Consider the following 19,891-nt stretch of genomic DNA (forward strand, 5'->3'; position numbering starts at 1 on the left):
ACTGTATTCATCGGCAACCCTTCAAAATACCGCGGCTCAGGCCCAGATGAGCCGCCCCTTGCGCTATTCCTAATCTAGAAAGCGTCCTTCTTCTTCCAGCTAGACCCTGCCTGCTCCCTGAAACTGACCAGCTTCTCTCTGCTCTTCACCAACGAGGCCATGGCCCTGCTCATGAACCTGCAGCAAGCATCAAGCATGCCTCACAGCGCGTTACCAAGTCCGACTACGTCTGTCTTTGGCGACGATGACGTTCGGTGCGTATTTTTTTTGTTCGAGATTGGGTGTTGTACTAACACTGTATGCGATTTTAGTCAGTGGGATGAGGCCAGAGTCGCTGATTGGCTTCACACGGTCAACTGTGCCAAATACGCCAGACTTTTCGAGGGTACGTTTCATTTCGTTTATAATGCACGTTTAATAATTGAATGCCATTTTAACATTTGTCTACAGAAAACCACATCAACGGCGAGACTCTTCTCGAAGTCGATCAGAACGTCGTCCGCGAGCTAGGCGTCACCAAAATTGGCGACCGCGTGCGCATTTCTGTCGCGATTAAAGCCCTCCGATCGAGGACGCTAGCCAAAAAGAATAAAGCCTCGCTTTCCTCGCTTGACAATGCCTCGGTGTCTCCCTTCGCGGGGGCTAATACTTTTGCTCCTCCTTCGCCGACCACTATTCCGCCGTTTTCAACATCCTCCCAGCAGCGCACGAACCTTCCTCACGCCTTTCCTTCTCGTCCGCTCGAGCAAAATGTCGTAAAGTTCATTTTCACCAAAGGAGTCACTAAAGTGGTCGATATCTCGGGTTGCTTTAACGGCGAAGCAATAATTAAAAAGGGTATTCGGAAATTCGGCTGCAAAGATCAGCCTTCAGAATGGGGTATCTACGTAACTGACGATGTAGGAAATGTACGACAAGTGCAGGACGTTGAACTTGTTGCTATATGCCACACCACAGAGCGCTCGGAGCGAGAGCGATTGCTGCTTGTGCGCGTCGGTCAGACTCCTGATACTGAAGAGTACCAAAAATCGTTACAAATCGCTCGTGAGCAGCTTGCGCGTGAAGTAACGCAGCGACCAGGAACGTTCATCGACAGCAGTACGAATTCAGCCTGGCTAAATAATCAACAGCAACAAGCTGCTGCTGGCGCAATTTCGGGTCCTAGCATAGAGGTACGGACATCAGCTTTACCTCCCGAGGACGGGAGTAGTAGCCCGACCAGTAGTCCCTTGAGGGCCAAACGCCTTCGCAACTTCTTTGGTCAACGTCCACCAAGCGAATTGATCTCGTCGAATCTTGCTGAATATTTTCCTGGTCATGAAAGTCGCGTGCTTGAGCAAACTGTTCGCAATTCAATCAGAAGATCGAAGAGGATGTCGAGTATTTCGAAGCGCATATCGGTTGCTACCACGTCTTCGTACGCTAGTTCGATCACTAATCGTGATGTAAGTAACCGTGAGTCAATGCCGCCAATACCGACGGTTGGCGATGCGTGGTTAAGCACAAACGGCAGCAATGTTGTTGGAAATCGGAAATCCCAAGTTCCAAGTTCAGTAACTACACCGTCTCCTCAGTCACGTCCTATTTCTACAGCACGCCGTCTTCAACATCGCAGCTCAACGAGTATAGGCTCGACTTTGGTTCTCAATGATGACGATCAACAATCGCTAGACCCCCGGAGAACATCAACCTCAATGCAAGACAGGACGGTCGAAGTTGGCGAAGAAGTTGACGAGTATCAACATTTTCAACGAACGGCCGTAGCTCAGAGCTTGCGGCATTCACCTGCAATGAGCGGTCGTCCGTTCTCGGTGTTTTCTCACGCGGAAACGATTGCTAGCACAATGTCTGATAATAACTCTTATATTGAAGTTGATAGCGTTGATGATATTCCAGAAGAAGAATCTGATGCCGATTACGATGGTACAGATGATGTGGATGGTGGTCCTACTCGATGGATTCGAGGCTCGTTGATTGGATCCGGTTCATTTGGAAGTGTCGTCTTAGGATTGAATGCACTTACGGGTGAACTCATGGCGGTTAAGCAAGTAGAACTCACGCAGAACAACCGCCAAGGAGATCATGTTAGAAAGAAAACGATGATTGATGCACTTCAACGGGAGATTCAATTATTGCGAGATTTGCATCACGAGAATATTGTCCAATATCTTGGATCGAATTCTGACGGTCAGTTTTTAAATATTTTCTTGGAGTATGTACCTGGTGGATCTGTGGCTACGCTACTGAATAATTACGGACCGTTGGAGGAACCTTTAATTCGAATCTTTGTCAAGCAGATTTTATGTGGACTGAATTATTTGCACGGACGTGATATTGTTCATCGTGATATCAAAGGTGCAAATGTGTTGGTCGACAACAAGGGAAAGATCAAAATCTCAGACTTTGGCATTTCGAAACGTGTCGAAGCCGGGCTTTTAACGAGCGGGAGTAATCAGCATCATCGGCCATCGCTGCAAGGTTCGGTATATTGGATGGCTCCTGAAGTTGTTAAGCAAACTTCATATACTAGAAAGGCAGATATTTGGTCTCTTGGATGTCTTGTCGTTGAAATGTTTACCGGATCTCATCCATTCCCTGAATTCTCGCAAATGCAGGCACTGTTTAGAATCGGTACGCAGGCATGTACACCGGAGATACCGAAGATCGCGACGATGGTCGCTCAACAGTTTTTATCATTGACATTTGAGCTGGATCACGAGAAACGACCTACAGCAACTGAATTACTTGACCATGAGTTTTTAGATCCGATTGTGGCGGGTAGGACGAGCACGACGGCGCAGGGTCCCACTAGTGTAGAGGATGCTGTAGCTGCCGTTGCCGCCGTCGCTGCTGTGCCAGAGGGGTTTGCTACTGCGCTTGTGAGTTAAGTGAGGAGGTTGATTATTCCTTTTTTTGTTTAATTCTCCTTTTGCTGGAGAATATGCTTTGCGTGGATGCGTGCTGTATGAATTATGGTTTGGGTTGGGTTGGTTTTTTAATTTTATACGAGATATAACCGGAGTCATGCGTTTGCTTTAATGTTCTGACAGCTTTTTCTATATATACCAAATACTAATATTAATATTAATAGCAACTAGCAAAATTTGAATTACTAAAAGCGCTCTACAAGATTAGATTACACAAAAACATAGCACATCTTACTCCCATTCAACAGTAGCAGGAGGCTTAGACGTGATATCATAAACCACTCTAGCAACACCAGCGACCTCATTAACAATACGCCTACTAACAGTTTTCAAGAACGAGGCCTCAAAAATATACCAATCGGCCGTCATGAAATCAACAGTTTCGATAGCGCGAAGAGCAATAACTTGTTCATAGGTTCGTTGATCGCCCATAACACCGACTGACTTGACGGGTAAAAGACAGGCGAATGCTTGTGAGATTTTGTTGTACAGTCCAGCTTTACGAATTTCTTCGATGAAGATGTAATCAGCTTTACGAGCGATTTCGACTTGAGAAGGAGTAACTTCTCCCAAGATGCGAATAGCGATACCCGGGCCGGGAAACGGGTGACGCCAGACTAGTTCTTCGGGAATTCCCATGAGAGTTCCGAGAGCGCGGACTTCATCTTTGAAGAGTTCGCGGAGAGGTTCGATAAGCTTGAGTTTCATGTTTTCAAGAAGACCACCGACGTTGTGGTGAGTTTTGATTGTCTGTGAGGGACCTTTGAAACTTATACTCTCGATAACATCTGGGTAGAGAGTTCCTTGGAGCAAATACTCAATATTACCACCGGATGCAGCATCAAGTTTTGCTGATTCCTCTTCAAATACTTCAATAAATGTGTTTCCGATAATCTTTCGTTTCTTCTCAGGATCAGTTACGCCCTTCAATTTTCCCAAGAAAACTTCTGATGCGTCGACGATCTTCAAGTTGATTCCGAGACCAGCGGTAAGAGTGTCGTGAACCTGCTTGGTCTCGTTCAAGCGCATGACACCGTTGTCGACGTAAATAGCATGAAATCTTTCACCGATAGCAGTGTTAAGTAACTTGGCGGCAACCGTAGAATCAACGCCACCAGATACGGCACCAATCACTTCACCGGTAGGACCAACAAGCTTACGAATCCGCTCAATCTCGGTATCGATGAAGTTCTCCATAGTCCAGTTTTGCTCGCATTTGCAGACATTGATGGCAAAGTTATAGAAAAGTTTCTTGCCTTGCTTTGTATGCGTTACTTCAGGATGAAATTGGATCCCGTAAATTTGTTTAGTATTATGCGTGATGGCTGCGAATGGCGCGTTGCTGGTGGTGGCAATGACCTTGAAGTCTTCCGGAAGAGCAGAGATTTTGTCGCCGTGACTCATCCAGACCTTAAAAAGGTAAGTTTGCAAAAAAATTAGAAGTGACACAGACAAAAAAAACTCACTTGAAAATCGTCAATTCCTTCGAAAAGAAAATGCTGGTCAACGACCTGAAGCAGGGCATGGCCGTACTCGCGCTTGTCGCTACCGCCAACTTGTCCACCAAGAGCCCAGGCAAGCTCCTGCAATCCATAGCAAATCCCCAAAATAGGGACCTAATTGCAGACTAAATTAATACAGCTAAAATACAAATTCAATAGATATAGTAAACATACACCAAGCTCAAAGACAGCGGGATCAGCGTGGGGAGCATCTTTGGCGTAGACAGAGTAGGGACTACCGGACAAGATGACACCCTTTGGTTTCCAGGTCAATTCGCTGATCTTTTGAGTACAAGGCAGCATTTCAGCGTAAACATTTAGTTCACGCAGTCGTCTAGTAATCAAATGACTGTATTGAGAACCAAAGTCAAGAACGAGAATAGTATCAAAGATACCGGACACCTGCTATATGTTAGAAAGTTCCTGCATTCTAAGTCAAAAGTTACATACCTCGGTGACACCCTTAGCTACTGCTTCAGTAAATCCAGTCATGATATATATCTATTGTCAACAAAGACAGGTTGCAAAGGGGAGAATTGGTGAGGAGTAAAGAAGTGGTCGTCGCTCTAAATTTTTTCTTCTCCCAGCGTGCGGCGCAGGCTAAAGTTAAAATAAGACTAATTCGACAAAAGTTTATAGCTTTTACTTGCCAATCTATTTTGATATTGTGTATGTTAAGGATTATAATACTACAAACTGCGATTTAATGTATAATTAATGAAATCTGTGTGTCATGAAATAAAAAATTTACTTACTAATCAGACGCAATTGTAGCGAAAGATAATCGGTGATAATTCCAGCTTAACCCAGAGACATTCTCCTTCTATCTAAGCCGGAAAAAGCTACAAGATAATTGGGATTGCACGGAACCGATTGACTGTTGATTATATGAGAACATTGCCTATATCATTTAGAAGCACCAAGGTATATGTACTCTAAAGAATGTATCTGCAGAAGTGAATATGCTCTTGGTAGGTCCACCATCACAACAGTACCTGAAGCTCCTAAAAGAGCTAGAAAGAACATCTATTAATCTTTGCCAATATATATTAATCCTATTCTCAACTACAAATCTCCTCTCAAAGACGCAAACTACTATAGTTAAAAGACCAGCCGACGATGTACTTAAAATGGGGTTTGTACCTAAGCTAAGACTGCCACACGTGCCTGCCGACAGTTATTTGCCCCGCGCTAATAACGGGATAGACCGGACAAAGTCAGCTAAGCATCGCGTTTACCACTATCGAAGCTACAACAACTATTATACTGTTTTCATATCGATAATCTGATTTATTTTCGACGTGCTGGAGTAGCAGATCGACGAGTGCGCGAAGAAGTGACTGGATTCTGACGATTCGTCCGGTCTTTTGTACATATATTGGGTGCTCGCGCGTTGTCTTTTCTTATCGCTTCACTGGATTATATCTCTGCACTTTTCAGTGATTTCTGACCGCGATACAAGTTACAGTGGTCAATTGACAAGCCGGATTACAAATAGGGGAATATAGGAACGAGACGAATGGCTTCGACAACTACTTCGACAACAGCAAGCTCAACGACTCCTGCTTTGGCATCAACAAGTACCCCAGCACGCGCCCAGTCTGCTCAGAATGGCGCCGGTGATTCTCTTTTTCTATCTGCTGTCGCTGCTACAAACTCCAATCTAATCAGGTTATCAAAAACCGTAGCCGCCACTTCGACGGCTCTCGCAAATGGAAACTCTTATGGCGAACTCACGAGCTCGTCACATTATAGATCGCTTATGAATGAAATCGCACCCACGCTTCGCAAACCAGCTATTCAACGTCGTATATTCTCTTTCAAAGGATCCGCCAATGCTATGGCACAGCGACAGACTGCTAATATCGCCGATAGTGGTGGCGGGGAAGGGGCGCTGCTGATCACAAAGGAAATGCTGCAGGATTTACCCGATGGCGGTGCGCGATATTCTCTACTGCAGGGATTTAATGCGACATTACCTGAACCAACTGCAGAGGAGCAACATAAGGGAAAAGTCGTGTATATTGGAAAAGTAAACAAGAAGAAGGCCAAACAGGAAGAACCTGAACCTGAGCTCACAGGGATTCAGAAGCTTGAGAATAGCCGGAAAGATGCTGCACGAAAATTGCAAAGAATAGACGTGCGAAAGGTATGACTAGATTCACGGTCTTCAACTGGTATTTCTTATGATTTACTAAATTGAATCCTAGGCTATTGTGCAGCAGAATATTAAAGAAATTGATCAGCGAATTGAACAACTTCAAGCTATCAGAGGCAGAAATCTGGAGCGTCTAGCCAAATATGAAGATCAAGAGCTTGAGCTAGAAGACAAAAGTGAGTTTCTGATTTTTTGAAAGGAAAAGGAAATTGATCTATTCTAACATTTACAAATAGTTCAAGTGATTGATTATCGGATAGAGCTTCTACAAGAAGAAGAGCAAGAAGAAGAAAATCGAAGGCAAGATCCGGGTGCTGATTCCTCAGATAATTTAGAGACAGAGGAACCGGTAATCATATCCGGTCCGTCTGATACAGAATCTATGACACTCTTACTAGGTGACTCTCTAGATCGCTATAGTGAAACAGTTTCTTTGCCAAGTGAGGCAGAGGTCACGCCTGAGCCATCACCAATGCGAGGACGACGGCTAAACACTTCTTCCCAACCGCGATATGATCCAGATACTTTAGATTATTTCACGAAGGCGGTACAGGGCAATGATTATGAAAGCGAGAGTGAGAGTGATGATGAGCAATTTGCTAGAGATATGAGTGAGTCGATGCATGAAGCGTGGGTATCGTCATTTATGGAATGGGAAAGACTTACTGGAGAGTGAGGTTTACATATGATGTGCTGCTTTCTGTTTTAGTTTGATTGCTTGAAGACAGCTTGCTCAAGGTTTTTTGATCATTCGTTTGTATATGAGACTACATATGATTGTATATACTACTAAAAGCTTCCGTCGTAGATATTTCATATGACAGGTGAAGTGAAAAAAAGGTAACTTTTCTTACTGCGCTGGAATAGCAAACATTTGTAACATCTCAGACACAGTCTTCTCAAAATTTTGTTTCGAAATAAGCATAAGCTGTCCTTGCGGAGCGATCCCGTAATCTTGAAAAGCGCGTTTTGAATCTGCTTCTTGTGCTTCATTGCTAAACTGATAGACGAGTGAGAATTCAGAGTTTTGCATAATCAGCTCGTCTTCAGCGTGGAAATAGAATATCTCTTTCGCATTCTGAGAGTTGCAACGTTAGTGATTACACTGATATATAGTATAAGGCAAAAACGTACTTGGGCAGCCTTTTTCTTTTTCTTTTTCGGTCGGTCGTCTTCTTCGTCTATTAATGAGACTATTTCTGTGAATGATTTTGAAATGATAATGTAATAGTCAAAATCGTATTTTTCGCCCTAAATTCAATATATTAGATATTTACAGGTACCAGTTGCAAAAAAATCATACGTTTTGAATAGCTTTCTTCATCTCATCAAGTAGCATGTTGTACATTGGCGGAACAACCTCTGTAGGCATGTTAATCAGCCTTTCGCTAAAGAGGAGCGCAGTAGTAGTCTTCGCATCATCAGCCAGCAATTCTCGTATTTTGTTGCTCAGATCATTATTCTTCTTTGATTTTGACAAAATATAGTCAATTACTTGACGCAGAGCAGGGTGGTCTCTATGTAAGTTTGCGTTGACGACAGTAAGATATGCGAATGGATCACTTTCAGGACCGTCGCATTTCACAGTTGATCCAAGACTAGATTGTGAGAGAATCAGATCTGCGAGTGCAGAAAGATCAAATATGACATTATCGGAGTCAAAAGTTTGTCTGAGGAGGTTTTTAATGGCTTGATAATCTATATCTGGTTTAAAATCAAAAAAATCAAAGTCGACGTTGACGATTTCCTCATTATCTGAGGCGGAGTCTTCGGACTGTAATAATCCTATGATTAGCTTCAGGTAGGCTGAATGAGAAGATATGTTTTACTTACTCCGCTTGCTTCATTATTGCTAGATTCTTTCCGTTTGGCCATTGTTAGTCAAGTAGTGGACTTGACAAATGTTTTATTGAGATTACTGACCTTGAAAAATCTATTGGGAGTTTGAGTGGGTTTAGATACTTTTTAGGTGGTTTTTGAATATGAGGGGTTTGAGAGATATCAGCATCGAATAGTAGAAGCTCAGCAAAGAGAATATAACAATGGTTAGCAAGGAACTGGAGCCAAAACAAATTTCATTTGAATAATTGAGTTGAGGTTAAAACGAGTTTTATTTGAATAGCGGTAGACGTTTAGTTTAAAAACAGGCAGAAGAGATAGCACAATGAATTCACGATATCTGACACCGCAGCGCCTACTTCTCTCTTCTGCGTCCACTAATACAATCCCGCACCTTCAAGCAAGTTCTCTTTCACTTGCCGTAGCTACTCGAGCCTTCGTCTCTTCTTCTACGTTCACCAGAACCGTTAACCAGCGCAGGTGGGGGCATGTGGGGAGCCACACCGACATCCGAAGCGGGATGGTCACGTGCACAATCTCTGATTCGCTGCTCAGGGCACTCTTTTCTCTGCATCCAGCCGTCTTCCTCTCTCGCACCACAACCACTTCCTGTCCGCCTTCCTGCCCTTCATCTTCCTCTTCTTCATGGCCTCAATCGCTGCCGCTAAGCGCTTCCTGGTGAAGCGTCCCTTCTCCTCTTCTTCAATTGCCCCGGCTGCGTCGCCCGTAAACAGCTCCTCGCGCATGCTCCTCAGAAAGAACCCCATTCCCATCGTCGGCCAGCGCGCCGCCATGCGCATGGTCGACCTCGGTGCCCGGGCTGCGTCTTCGAGTGGCGGGACCACTCCGGTGTGTATTCTCTTTGTCTTTGCGTTTGTTTTTGTGGCTATTTTTGCTGCTGTGGGTAGTCGAGAGTGGACTCGTATTTGTTCCTGAGCTGCATCGGATTTAAAGAATGACACCGGCAGACGATACTATTCTTGCATCTTCATGCCACCACTTATCAAGCTAATTCATGTTCTATGTATACATGAATTGTCTGATTAGGCAGTTTGTCTGATATATCTGATTTACCTAATTTATCGATCTGCATGATGGTTCTTTCCTGAGCATAGATTTCTCTATACTCTCTTTCGGCTCTCTGTTCTGGCGCTCCGCGCTCCACTCTCTCATCTACTTGCTACATCTCACTCATCACTTAATTATCATATTTGCTAACATATCGCTTTATAGTTGACTGTCCGTGATGCCCTAAACCAGGCTATGGCCGAAGAGATGGAGCGTGACGAATCCGTCTTCCTCATGGGTGAAGAAGTCGCGCAGTACAACGGTGCCTACAAGGTCTCGCGTGGTCTGCTAGACAAGTTTGGCGACAAGCGAGTGGTTGACACTCCCATCACTGAAGCCGGTTTCACCGGTCTCTGTGTTGGAGCCGCGCTTGCCGGTCTCAAGCCCATCTGTGAGTTTATGACTTTCAACTTTGCGATGCAGGCCATCGATCAGATCATCAACTCCGGTGCAAAGACCTTTTACATGTCTGGTGGTACTCAGCCTTGTAACGTCACTTTCCGTGGTCCTAACGGTGCCGCCGCTGGTGTTGCTGCGCAGCACTCACAGGATTACAGTGCATGGTACGGTTCCATCCCCGGTCTCAAGGTCGTCTCGCCTTACTCGGCGGAGGATGCCAAGGGTCTTCTGAAGGCTGCCATTAGAGATCCTAATGTGACAATCTTCCTCGAGAACGAGATCATGTACGGCGAGTCTTTTGATGTGTCAGAGGAGGTTCTATCTCCCGACTTTGTTCTTCCCATCGGCAAGGCCAAGATCGAGCGCGAGGGAACCGATGTTACCCTTGTCTCGCACTCGCGCAACGTTGAGTTCTGCCTCCAGGCCGCCGAGACGCTTGCCAAGGAGAACATTTCGGCTGAGGTCATCAACCTCCGTTCAATCAAGCCCATGGATGTTCCCGCCATCATCAAGAGTGTCAAAAAGACCAACAGACTCGTCTCTGTTGATTCTGGCTTTCCTGCCTTTGGTTTTGGATCAGAGATCTGTGCTCAGATTATGGAGTCTGAGGCGTTCGATTACCTTGATGCCCCTGTTGAGCGGGTCACTGGTGCTGAGGTTCCTACTCCTTATGCTGCTGAGCTCGAGACTTTTGCTTTCCCCGTTCCTGAAGTTATCATCAAGGGTGAGTTTTTTATGCGTTTATGGGCGTTTGTTTTTTTATTTATTTTCATTTTGCACTCACTAACGGACATCTACAATTTTTAGCCGCCAAGAAGTCTTTGTACTTGCCCTACTAAATCAACTCACCGATTGACTCAGGCATTGTCTACATCAAGACATGCTTGTCGCACCGTGTAAGGTGATCAAAATAATTTCATAGATTTGGCAATATCTGTGCTATGCAGTAATGTAGAATAAAATATTCGTATCTATTTCTTAATTAATCGATATTAACTGAAAGAAAAAAAGTATGACTAAATCTTGAACACTATATCTTAAACTAGACCCGTAAACCCATATACATGCAAAACCAAGCAAATAATTGTTGTACAAACTCGATCACTACATCACTACATCTCAAAAATTTCAAGCCTCGAAATCAGGCTGCTGGCTAGCATATGTAACACTAGACTGTCCAGGAGGCAGAGCAACCTCAATTTTTTTACTTTGCTCAATAGCTCTCTTCTTACTACCGCTCCCGCTCTCACTGTCGACTTCACCGGTTTTTTCTTTAGAAATAGCAGAGCGAGCTTCAGCCAGCATCTTTCGTTTATTAGCAGCAGCTAGTTTTGCGTTTTGCAAACCGTGCTCTTCGTCACCTATAGGACGTGGCCGACCCCAAGTTACACGTAGAGGACAGCCTTTAAGTACCAAACTTGATCCAGTGGCGTCGGCTGCTGCTTCGGCTGCTTCACGCGTATTGTAATTGACAAACGCGCAGCGAGATCTATGTGAGCAAACTAGAGATTTTAAGGGGCCGAATTGCGAAAAATAATTGCGTAATTCGTATTCAGGGAGATCATCTTCGACGCCAGTGAGAAACAGGGACCTGATTTTCGTGTCTTTAGGCACAGTAAGCGGTTTTCCTGGTGGAAGCTTTGCCACCAATTTTGATATATCGGACACTTTTGATTTGGCGCCTAGCGGGTGTTTTAAGTAATGCCGGGTAGTGTGGTCTGCGTATTTCTCGACGTTGCTGCGTGCGTTGTACGGTTGAGCAATAGCAAGTTGTTGGAGGAGCTTCTTTCCCGTTTCTTCGGCCTGCTCTTGAGCTGCGTATGACTCAGCATCACCGCCTTGCTCTTTTAATCTAGCCTCCATATTCTGCGCGACAAACTGTCTGGAAATGATATTTTGCGGTTCGGTAGTCGTTAAAGCCATACTCCCCGCAGCTCCACCGGCGCCGACCATCTTCAAAGCGGCGTCACGGATCGCGATAGGTAATCCAAACGACAAATCTAGCATACAACTTTGGCAACAGTTTTTTTGCCGGGCGCAAGTATTACAGATTGTCGACTTCTTGTATCTGCCGCCTCCATTCTCTGGACGCCATCGGAAGACAGTGAATGGTCTCGTGCAGATCTTGCATTCTTCACCGTGCCGTTCTCGAGTCATTAATGTGTAGGGATTAGGGCCCAGACATCTTTCGCAGACGGAAGGGATATCTGTGTCTTCCCACGTCGATTTGTTGATATCGGCTCTGAAAGAGTGGATGTTAGTATGTTGCAACTTGAGATCTGGAAACAAATAAGATGCGTACTTGACAGCAGCCATTATATCTATTCCCTACAGAAAGAACTTTTAAAAGAGTTAAGAATAACGCTGACACGAAAAGTATTTGTGAGGAAAGTGGGGTGAAACTACAGAGCAGTCGATGAGCAAAGGAATATTTGAAATCAGAAGGTTGTGGCGGTGATTAGTCAATATGTGGCGTCATCTGTGGCAAATATGTATTATGTCATATATTATAAATATACGATTGCAGAAGATATCGCTAAACTGTCAAGAATTCTTTCTATTTAATTAAATAGAGGCGCACACAAGAGAATTCCAAGATTTTCATTGATTTCAGATCTATGTTTGTTTATTAGCAGCTCGCTTTGTAGAACCTCAGCTCTCAATCTGGTCCTATGTGAATCAGTCGGTTGGAACTTACACGCCCCGCCATCCCGCCACGCATTGAAACCAAACACCCCCAATGTCTTTCTCATTATCGTCGATTCCATTTTACAACGCCCAAGATCCTCCAGTTATACTTCTTACAGGAGGAACAAGTGGTATCGGGACAATTACTACACGAGAATTGGCTCGGCACGGTGCACGAGTGTACGTGACTGTTCGGAGCCAAGCTAAGGCGAACGATCTGCTGAATAGCGTCGCTGAGATCAAGAATAGCGAAAAAGGATATGAGGATATTGTCTGTGACGTTCGGATTATTAAATGCGATTTGATGGACTTGACTTCTGTGAAGCAGGCTGCGCAAGAGTTTCAATCCAAGGAACCGAAATTAGAGTATGCTCACTTAAAGCATTCTACCTACACTTTGATCAAAGTAAACTAATGAGTAAATCAATAATTTAGCGTCTTGATAAATAATGCCGGTGTACTTTATCCTCCGTATGCAGAGTCCGGTGACGGTTACGAGAGTACCATCCAAGTCAATTACTTTGCGCCATATCTTTTTACACGCCTACTGATCCCATCTCTAACTAAAGCAACTGCTCCCCGAGTCATCAATCTGTCGTCTATTGCGCATACATTTTCCTCTGGTTTTTCCTTCAAAGACCCAAATGTGAAATCTGGCTGGGATCTAATGAATAAAGGGTTCAGATATTCACAGTCTAAACTAGCAATTCTACTCTTTACCAAAGAGTTGGCCAAGAGGCATCCAAATATATTTTCTGCTGCAGTGCACCCAGGAATTATTGTTGATACGACATTATACGAAGATTTGCTACGCTCAGACGCAATCTTTGGTCTCGTCAAGGTATTTTCCCGACTATTTGTTGACAACGCTTCGAAGCTAGGTGCTATATCGATAGAAGAAGGCGCATTGACTAGTCTTTATTGCGCAACTGATGCTGGACTCACTGCTGAGTTGGATAATGGAAATTATTATGTACCGATTGCCAAACTGGGTAAATGTTCGAAGCAGGCTGATGACGCCGAGCTTGCTGAGAAGTTGTGGACTTGGACCGAAGAGCAGCTCGTTGAAAAGGGGTATCTGCCGTAGGGTTGCTATATGTAATATCCAACAGATTTAGATGTGATTCTGAATAGACCTAGAGAAAGAAACGGAATATCGGTATATATGCAAGTAAACTAAAAAATATCAAAATTATGCTACTCCCAATATGTAGCAACGATGAACTTTTACCCTTCCATAATAAGCCAGAAAACGCCTGATTTTGAGTACAATCAAAAAAAAAAAAAAAAGAAACTCGTTAATATGCAGCTTCATCATCACCGCCATCGTCACCATAATCGTCTTCACCATCATCAAAGTACTTTTCAGCATTATAATCACCCTCCTCATCTTCCTCAAACTCATCTTTCTCGTCGTCTTCCTCGTCAATGTCGTCTTCGTTGTTTATTTCTTCCTCGTCGTCATCATTCAGTTCGGCGGCATTTTCGGCGCTTTCTTCGTCGGCGGCGGCGTTCAATGCTGCTGCTTCCAAGAAGTGTTTTTTGTGTGCCGCAAGATCAAGTTTGACATGCTTTCGTTTAGTACCGGATTTAACTCCTAAGGTAGAATGTAACTCCTGCGGAAAGAAGTCGACAACTGAGGGGAGTGTTAGCATGAAGTGTAGAGAATATCAGAGAGGTTTCAGGTTCGTGGCTTACTATATGGGTGATCAGTCACTGCTTTGCCGATTTTTCGCTTTTTGAGAAATCGGTCGGAATACCGTTTAATCCCTTAAAAACGTTAGCCATAATCAAACGAGACGACTGAGAGAGCCAGTCTTACCATCGTTGATTCCTCCTTCATATTCAACTATGCCGGGCTTCTTTTCGACAACATAAAAAGCAGAATCGCGGACGTCTTGTTGAAATTGCAAAAAGTTTTGCACACAGCGCCGTTCTTCGTCGGTGATTGTTGATTGTATTGGCAGCACAAGTTTCTATAATCAAACCATATTAGAACGTTTATAATTTTACATAGATGAAATGCAGTGACATACAGGATATCGCTCGGAAGGTGTAAAGTCAGGTTTGATATCCAAGCCCGAGAGCAAACCAGGTCTACCAGGACCACCACTTCTGCCGCCTCGCAAAGACATGTCTATGATGAGCCTATATGTACTCAGACACAGGCAGATGATCAGTTGCTGTTCAACATAGACTGCTGAAAAGCAGAGACTGAGCAAGGCAAAGTCTTTACGAGTACTGTGTCTGGGTTTGGGTTTGGGTTGTGTCATTACGTCGCTTGAGTGACAGCTAGGCTCGCTCTTCCTCACCTCCTACTCTTAACCTTCTCTCTTTCCCCTTCTCTCTTTCAGCTTCCTCACTTTTTGAATCGGCAAGCTTTTTTAGCTACATTTTCTGTGAGTTCTATGTAAGTATCTTGTTTCAAAAATATTTTTCTGCATTGCATTCGCCCTGAGTCGAGCAGTCGGGCAGATCGGGGGCCTAGCCACATCTTGTGCATAAGTGCTATATCCCCTTTGATCTCTCGTCCACAGCGCCTGATTTCAACAATTCTTTATCGTGAATGATCTCAGTGGCGCTTGTATCTGCTTTCTGTTTTTCTACTTTTAATGTACTAATCTTTAATCAGATTCAAACTCCTAACCGGTCTGAATCTCGCACGTTCGCTTTCCACAATCTGATCTTGTCGCTGCAATCTCCAAAGAACTCTTCAAGCTATGGTCGAAAACTCTGTTACAACCTCTACCCAGGATCACCTGCCAGTCGATGTCTCAACAGACTCTACGTCGATTGCCCAGACCGCTGTTGAGGCCGAAGCTTCACCACAAGATGGTTCGACGGAGACCAAACCGGCAGAGGTCCCCATCGAAGTCACCGAAAAGCGTCGTATATACGTCGGAAATCTCCCGGCTGGAACAACTGAAGATCAGATAAAGGAAATATTCAGTGGCAACGAAATGTATGTATTTGCTGGATTGGTCAGCGTGTCCGATCAAAATATATGGTTATCAGCTAGCTGCTGATGCTGACACTTACTCTTTAATAGTTCTGCCATCGCCATACGTCCTAGTAAATATGCTGCTAGCAAATCTGGTTACGCCTTTGTCGATTTCGTCTCTCCGGATGGCGTCGACGCCGCGGTCGAGGCCAAGAATGACAGTGATTTCAATGATCGAAAGCTGTATGTTCAACTTGCCAGACCCCCTATTACCAGACGCGCAAATAATCGCGTTGGCACCAGAGGAACGCGTAGAGTTGCCGGTGCTGGAAAACCCGTAAGTTTCTTACTTGATGCTTTAGATCTTGCGACAGCTTCCACTAACGTAATTTATATTATAGCGGCGCCGCACGTCCGGTAATAAGGAAAACCCAGCAGGTGGTGAGGAGACGACAGATTCCGCCCCTAGCAGAGGCGAAGTAAACGGAGAAAGCGGTTCGGCTGCTGCATCAGCAGGATCAAATAATGACGAAAATGTGTCACCTTCAGTAAAGTCGGGGTCCAAGGCCAAGAGAGGACCAAAGCCAAAGAGAAGTCCGCGAGAAGGTCCTCCTTCGACTGATACTGTGTTTGTTGCGAATCTGAGTTACTCCTGCACAAAAGAAATGCTTTCTGAATTTTTTGCTGCGTATGAGGTTGAATCAGTGCACACAGCCAAAAAGTATCTGCCCAAGTACGTGCTGCGAAAAATTGCTGCCAAAGGTGAAGAGCCTCCTGCTCCTCGATCGCTTGGATACGCTTTTGTCAAACTTTCTTCTGAGGAGATGCAGAAGAAGGCAATTGCTGAGCTTGATGGTAAGGAGCTTGATGGTAGAACAATCTCCGTCAAAGTTGCTATCGACGCGGAGCAAAAGCCAAAAGATGGCGAAGAAGTCGAAGGTCAGAAATCCGATGAGGCTGAGGCTCCAGCAGAAACTGAAACTGCTACCTCTGCTCTAGCAGCAGAAGTTGAAGCTTCTGCATAGACTGCCAGCCGTTTCCGCGAACGATTTGTCTGCTAGTGAACGAATTTTTCTTCTCATTGGATGCATTTGACAAGACACATTTCGGACATTTTGCTTCTAGCTTTTTAATTTCTCTTCACGCGTTTGCGGCCTTCTTTTATTTTCTTTTCAGTGGTTTCATTTGCTGTTTCTTAGGTTTCGCTAATACAGCTTTCCTATCTTTTACTTCGCTTTGCCTTTTATGTGACTGAAAATTTATGACTAATTGTCCCGCGATAGTCATATATCAGCAATGCTCTCATTTCTCGTTTCTATTTTTCCTTATGGCGTGTTTCACTTAATTATTTCGGGTTGTCGTATTAATTTCATCACTTTGATTGTACTTACTATCTATAATAGCTTGAATGTCTCCTCTAAGCATTTAAGTAAAGGAGGAGTGTGGCGAATTGTGTTTTTTTTATAATCTCTGTGTCAAAGTGCAATCCGGGAGAAAAAAGTTGCGTACAGTTTATATTCTTATTAAGTAAAGTTGAAAGCTGTTAAAATTATCCAATTTACTGGTTCTATATACAACGTTCAATACATAATGATGCCTTATTCAAACTCCTTTGCCCAAACAGATTCTGTGCGATCTTTCGCGACTCGTTCATAGCGATCAAAAGCCATGATAAACGATCCACGACCTTGCGTCATTGATCTTAGAAATTTCAGATATCCAACCATCTCATTGAGCGGTACTTTGGCCTTGATCAATTTCTTGTCAAGAGTCTTGCGGATGTTATGCTTGCTCAGATGAAGAGTAGTGTCGGGTGGTGAGTATACGAGGTTTGGATCGATGTATTCTGCGTCGTCTTCCTCAGGTCTGCTAGCTGAATCGTCATCGAGAGCGTAGACTCTCCCTGATCTAGCTGACGAGATATCAGACATAACAGATCCGATATCTTCTTCATCGACGATGACAGTGACGTCCATAACTGGCTCCATAAGAACTTTCATATCAGGAGGAACCTCTTCCATTGCCGCCGAAACAGCAAATCGTAAAGCAGGAGCAAGAGGTGCTGCTGAGTCTAATTCGGGTGGAATATTGATATCCATAATACTGACCTGCACAGAATTAACTGGAAGACCATACTTCTTACCGTGAAATAATCCGGAGCTTACTCCGTTTTCAATAGCAAGTTGTATATCCTTGAGATCAATTTTTGGATGAGCTAACTCCAGTTCGGGTGAAATGGTTAGATAGTTGGACTCGGGAAGTGCTTTGGAGTTTGAAAGCTCCTGTTTGAATGCTTCGTCTGCAAATTCCAAATCTTCAGGGACACCTCGGATTGAAATAGTCGCCTTAGCAGAGACAATGCCATTTTTGACGGCTCGAGAGTATTCAAATATGGTGGGCTTGTTCGCTGAATATCGAGGATCAATGCCCTCTTTGTAAGCAATCTGAATCTTTCCTACATGTGCATTGACTTTCAAGTCATTGATCAATCGATCTCGGGAGATTTCAAGATGTAACTCCCCCATTCCGCTAAGTTGCGTTTGCCCAGTTTCTTCATCAACTGAAATCTTTAAGCTTGGATCTTCACGCAGTAATGTCTCAAGAGCAATTTCCAAAGGCTTTGAATCTGAAGCAGTTTTAGGTTCAATCGAAGCAAAGAATACTGGAGATGGAATATCTATTGGAAGAAGCTGCATTGTACGAAGCTGGTCGCGAGGAATGCTGGGTTTCTTTCCTTGTGTCTCAAATATGATTGTGTCTCCGGTGCGCACTTCCTTTGTGCCGGAAATAACACCGATGTGACCTTCTGGAATAGAATCGATTTTAATTGACGAATCCGCATACATTCGAGAGAGCTGTAAAGCGCGTTCTTCGGTGCGACTTGAGGTGTTAAAAATTTTGTCGTATGCGGTGAGCGTGCCGGAATATACTCGTACAAACACCAATATCTTGCCCGTGTGATTGTCGTGGATCACTTTGAATGCCAATGCGCTGCCTGCGTTGGCTTGAGCAACTGGTAGATCGCGAATTTTCGCATTAGATGACCTCATAATCGGAGACGGTCTATCGGCTGGAGACGGTAAGTAATCAATCACGGCGTCAAGTAATGGCTGTACGCCAATATTTCGAAAGCTAGCACCGCTTAGTACCGGAACGACTCGGTTTTCAAGGGTGCATCGTCTGAGAGCGGCTTTAATATCCTTGGGGGCAATAGCCATATGGTCGTCGTCGACTTCGAGGAATGTTTCAACCATTTGCTCGTCCAGTTCTGCCAGAGTCTCAACTAGCGACACTCGAGCTTTTTTTGCCTCCTCGAGGTTTTCTCCAGTTAAATCAGCTACTGCAAACTCTCTTCCGTCTGTACCTGGCATCCATTCTATTGACTTCATTTCAATAATATCAATGATACCACACAATTTAGCCGTAGTCATTCTGTCAACCATTTCCGATTTGAACATCGGGATGTTAATAACAGCTGTTTTGGCCTGCAGCTTTCCAGCAACCTCTCGCACAGTCCTGCCAAATCCGGCACCTTCACGATCCATCTTATTCACAAAAATTATCCGCGGAATACCCATATTCTTAGCCTGGTGCCAGACCTTTTCAGTCTGTGCCTCAACTCCTTCGACGCCGTCTAAAACAGTTACCGCGCCGTCTAGGACTCTTATTGATCTAATAACTTCAAACGTAAAATCTGCGTGACCCGGTGTATCTATCAAGTTTACTCGGTGATTATTCCAGTCAAACGTAATTGCTGCTGAAGTGATCGTGATCCCTCGATTTCGCTCAGCGGGAAGATAATCCATGACTGTATCGCCCTCGTCCACATCTATAACCTCATAAGTATGAATGACCAACTAAAAATCAAGCTCCTCAACTTACTGCCAATTCTTTTTGTATATCCACTGTAGAACAGCATTCTCTCAGTAGTAGTAGTTTTTCCGGCATCAATATGCGCGATAATCCCAATATTCCTGACTAGTCTAACATCAGTGGCCAAAGCTGTCTCTTCTTTAGCTCCTCTTCCTCCTTTGATAGAATTGCTTTTTCTGTTTAGTTCGACAGCATATCCACGAACAAAGAAATTGGGAAGACAAGTCGGCAAGTTGTGACGCAATGAATGCCTATTTGTGCTGCTGCACAGTACATTTCTATGTAAGAATTTTACTGATATTCGGACCATGGTATTTCTCAAATCTCTCAGTGTAGAATATCAAAAAATAGTAGTATCATGATAGTTTGAAAATAGAAAAGCAGTCTTGTTTCAATTGTCAGTGATGTTTAGAGAATGAATGTTAAGTGCTTTCAGTTTTTTTTATAGAAATGTTAAATGGCGTTGCCTTAGGTTACTTACCCCTGATTTTATTTC

At 44.1% G+C, this 19,891-nt stretch overlaps 10 protein-coding genes across 10 annotated transcripts; 5 read left to right on the forward strand and 5 right to left on the reverse strand.

Moving 5' to 3' along the window:
- Positions 1 to 156: 156 nt before the first annotated feature.
- V2V93DRAFT_339041 (kinase-like domain-containing protein) lies at positions 157 to 3,110 on the forward strand (the record flags this gene model as incomplete). The annotated part of the gene is made up of 3 exons (XM_066907771.1): positions 157 to 254; positions 312 to 385; positions 451 to 3,110. 3 exons carry the CDS (start codon positions 160 to 162, stop codon positions 2,886 to 2,888), a joined length of 2,607 nt encoding a protein of 868 aa, XP_066763832.1. The 3' UTR covers positions 2,889 to 3,110.
- On the reverse strand, positions 3,052 to 4,968 carry V2V93DRAFT_374717 (uncharacterized protein). The gene is made up of 4 exons (XM_066911310.1): positions 4,880 to 4,968; positions 4,604 to 4,831; positions 4,394 to 4,543; positions 3,052 to 4,337 (listed from the first exon to the last, which is right to left on the reverse strand). The coding sequence occupies exons 1-4, from the start codon at positions 4,919 to 4,921 to the stop codon at positions 3,159 to 3,161; spliced, it is 1,599 nt and encodes a 532-aa protein (XP_066763833.1). The 5' UTR covers positions 4,922 to 4,968; the 3' UTR covers positions 3,052 to 3,158.
- A 657-nt stretch (positions 4,969 to 5,625) lies between these two features.
- Positions 5,626 to 7,553, forward strand: V2V93DRAFT_374720 (uncharacterized protein). Its single transcript, XM_066911311.1, has 3 exons — positions 5,626 to 6,578; positions 6,640 to 6,763; positions 6,824 to 7,553. Exons 1-3 carry the CDS (start codon positions 5,949 to 5,951, stop codon positions 7,261 to 7,263), a joined length of 1,194 nt encoding a protein of 397 aa, XP_066763834.1. The 5' UTR covers positions 5,626 to 5,948; the 3' UTR covers positions 7,264 to 7,553.
- On the reverse strand, positions 7,438 to 8,462 carry V2V93DRAFT_382286 (p21-C-terminal region-binding protein-domain-containing protein; the record flags this gene model as incomplete). Its single annotated transcript, XM_066912148.1, has 4 exons — positions 7,438 to 7,665; positions 7,722 to 7,838; positions 7,891 to 8,361; positions 8,421 to 8,462. The coding sequence occupies 4 exons, from the start codon at positions 8,460 to 8,462 to the stop codon at positions 7,438 to 7,440; spliced, it is 858 nt and encodes a 285-aa protein (XP_066763835.1).
- Positions 8,463 to 9,011: 549 nt separating this feature from the next.
- On the forward strand, positions 9,012 to 10,919 carry V2V93DRAFT_374725 (thiamine diphosphate-binding protein). Its single transcript, XM_066911312.1, has 3 exons — positions 9,012 to 9,275; positions 9,660 to 10,617; positions 10,701 to 10,919. Exons 1-3 carry the CDS (start codon positions 9,072 to 9,074, stop codon positions 10,730 to 10,732), a joined length of 1,194 nt encoding a protein of 397 aa, XP_066763836.1. The 5' UTR covers positions 9,012 to 9,071; the 3' UTR covers positions 10,733 to 10,919.
- On the reverse strand, positions 10,860 to 12,280 carry V2V93DRAFT_374728 (uncharacterized protein). Its single transcript, XM_066911313.1, has 2 exons — positions 12,196 to 12,280; positions 10,860 to 12,135 (listed from the first exon to the last, which is right to left on the reverse strand). The coding sequence occupies exons 1-2, from the start codon at positions 12,207 to 12,209 to the stop codon at positions 11,022 to 11,024; spliced, it is 1,128 nt and encodes a 375-aa protein (XP_066763837.1). The 5' UTR covers positions 12,210 to 12,280; the 3' UTR covers positions 10,860 to 11,021.
- Positions 12,281 to 12,528: 248 nt separating this feature from the next.
- Positions 12,529 to 13,779, forward strand: V2V93DRAFT_374730 (uncharacterized protein). The gene is made up of 2 exons (XM_066911314.1): positions 12,529 to 12,947; positions 13,017 to 13,779. Exons 1-2 carry the CDS (start codon positions 12,634 to 12,636, stop codon positions 13,666 to 13,668), a joined length of 966 nt encoding a protein of 321 aa, XP_066763838.1. The 5' UTR covers positions 12,529 to 12,633; the 3' UTR covers positions 13,669 to 13,779.
- A 100-nt stretch (positions 13,780 to 13,879) lies between these two features.
- On the reverse strand, positions 13,880 to 14,716 carry V2V93DRAFT_327949 (DNA-directed RNA polymerase III, subunit Rpc31; the record flags this gene model as incomplete). The annotated part of the gene is made up of 4 exons (XM_066907579.1): positions 13,880 to 14,217; positions 14,280 to 14,351; positions 14,404 to 14,557; positions 14,618 to 14,716. 4 exons carry the CDS (start codon positions 14,714 to 14,716, stop codon positions 13,880 to 13,882), a joined length of 663 nt encoding a protein of 220 aa, XP_066763839.1.
- Positions 14,717 to 15,301: 585 nt separating this feature from the next.
- On the forward strand, positions 15,302 to 16,547 carry V2V93DRAFT_382291 (uncharacterized protein; the record flags this gene model as incomplete). Its single annotated transcript, XM_066912149.1, has 3 exons — positions 15,302 to 15,543; positions 15,631 to 15,859; positions 15,924 to 16,547. The coding sequence occupies 3 exons, from the start codon at positions 15,302 to 15,304 to the stop codon at positions 16,545 to 16,547; spliced, it is 1,095 nt and encodes a 364-aa protein (XP_066763840.1).
- Positions 16,548 to 17,055: 508 nt separating this feature from the next.
- V2V93DRAFT_350067 (P-loop containing nucleoside triphosphate hydrolase protein) lies at positions 17,056 to 19,873 on the reverse strand. The gene is made up of 2 exons (XM_066907961.1): positions 19,405 to 19,873; positions 17,056 to 19,351 (listed from the first exon to the last, which is right to left on the reverse strand). Exons 1-2 carry the CDS (start codon positions 19,703 to 19,705, stop codon positions 17,121 to 17,123), a joined length of 2,532 nt encoding a protein of 843 aa, XP_066763841.1. The 5' UTR covers positions 19,706 to 19,873; the 3' UTR covers positions 17,056 to 17,120.
- Between the last annotated feature and the right edge of the window lie 18 nt (positions 19,874 to 19,891).

Source organism: Kockiozyma suomiensis (assembly GCF_038497685.1).
Source record: "Kockiozyma suomiensis strain NRRL Y-17356 unplaced genomic scaffold V2V93scaffold_14, whole genome shotgun sequence".
NCBI classification, from domain to species: Eukaryota; Fungi; Ascomycota; class Lipomycetes; order Lipomycetales; family Lipomycetaceae; genus Kockiozyma; species Kockiozyma suomiensis.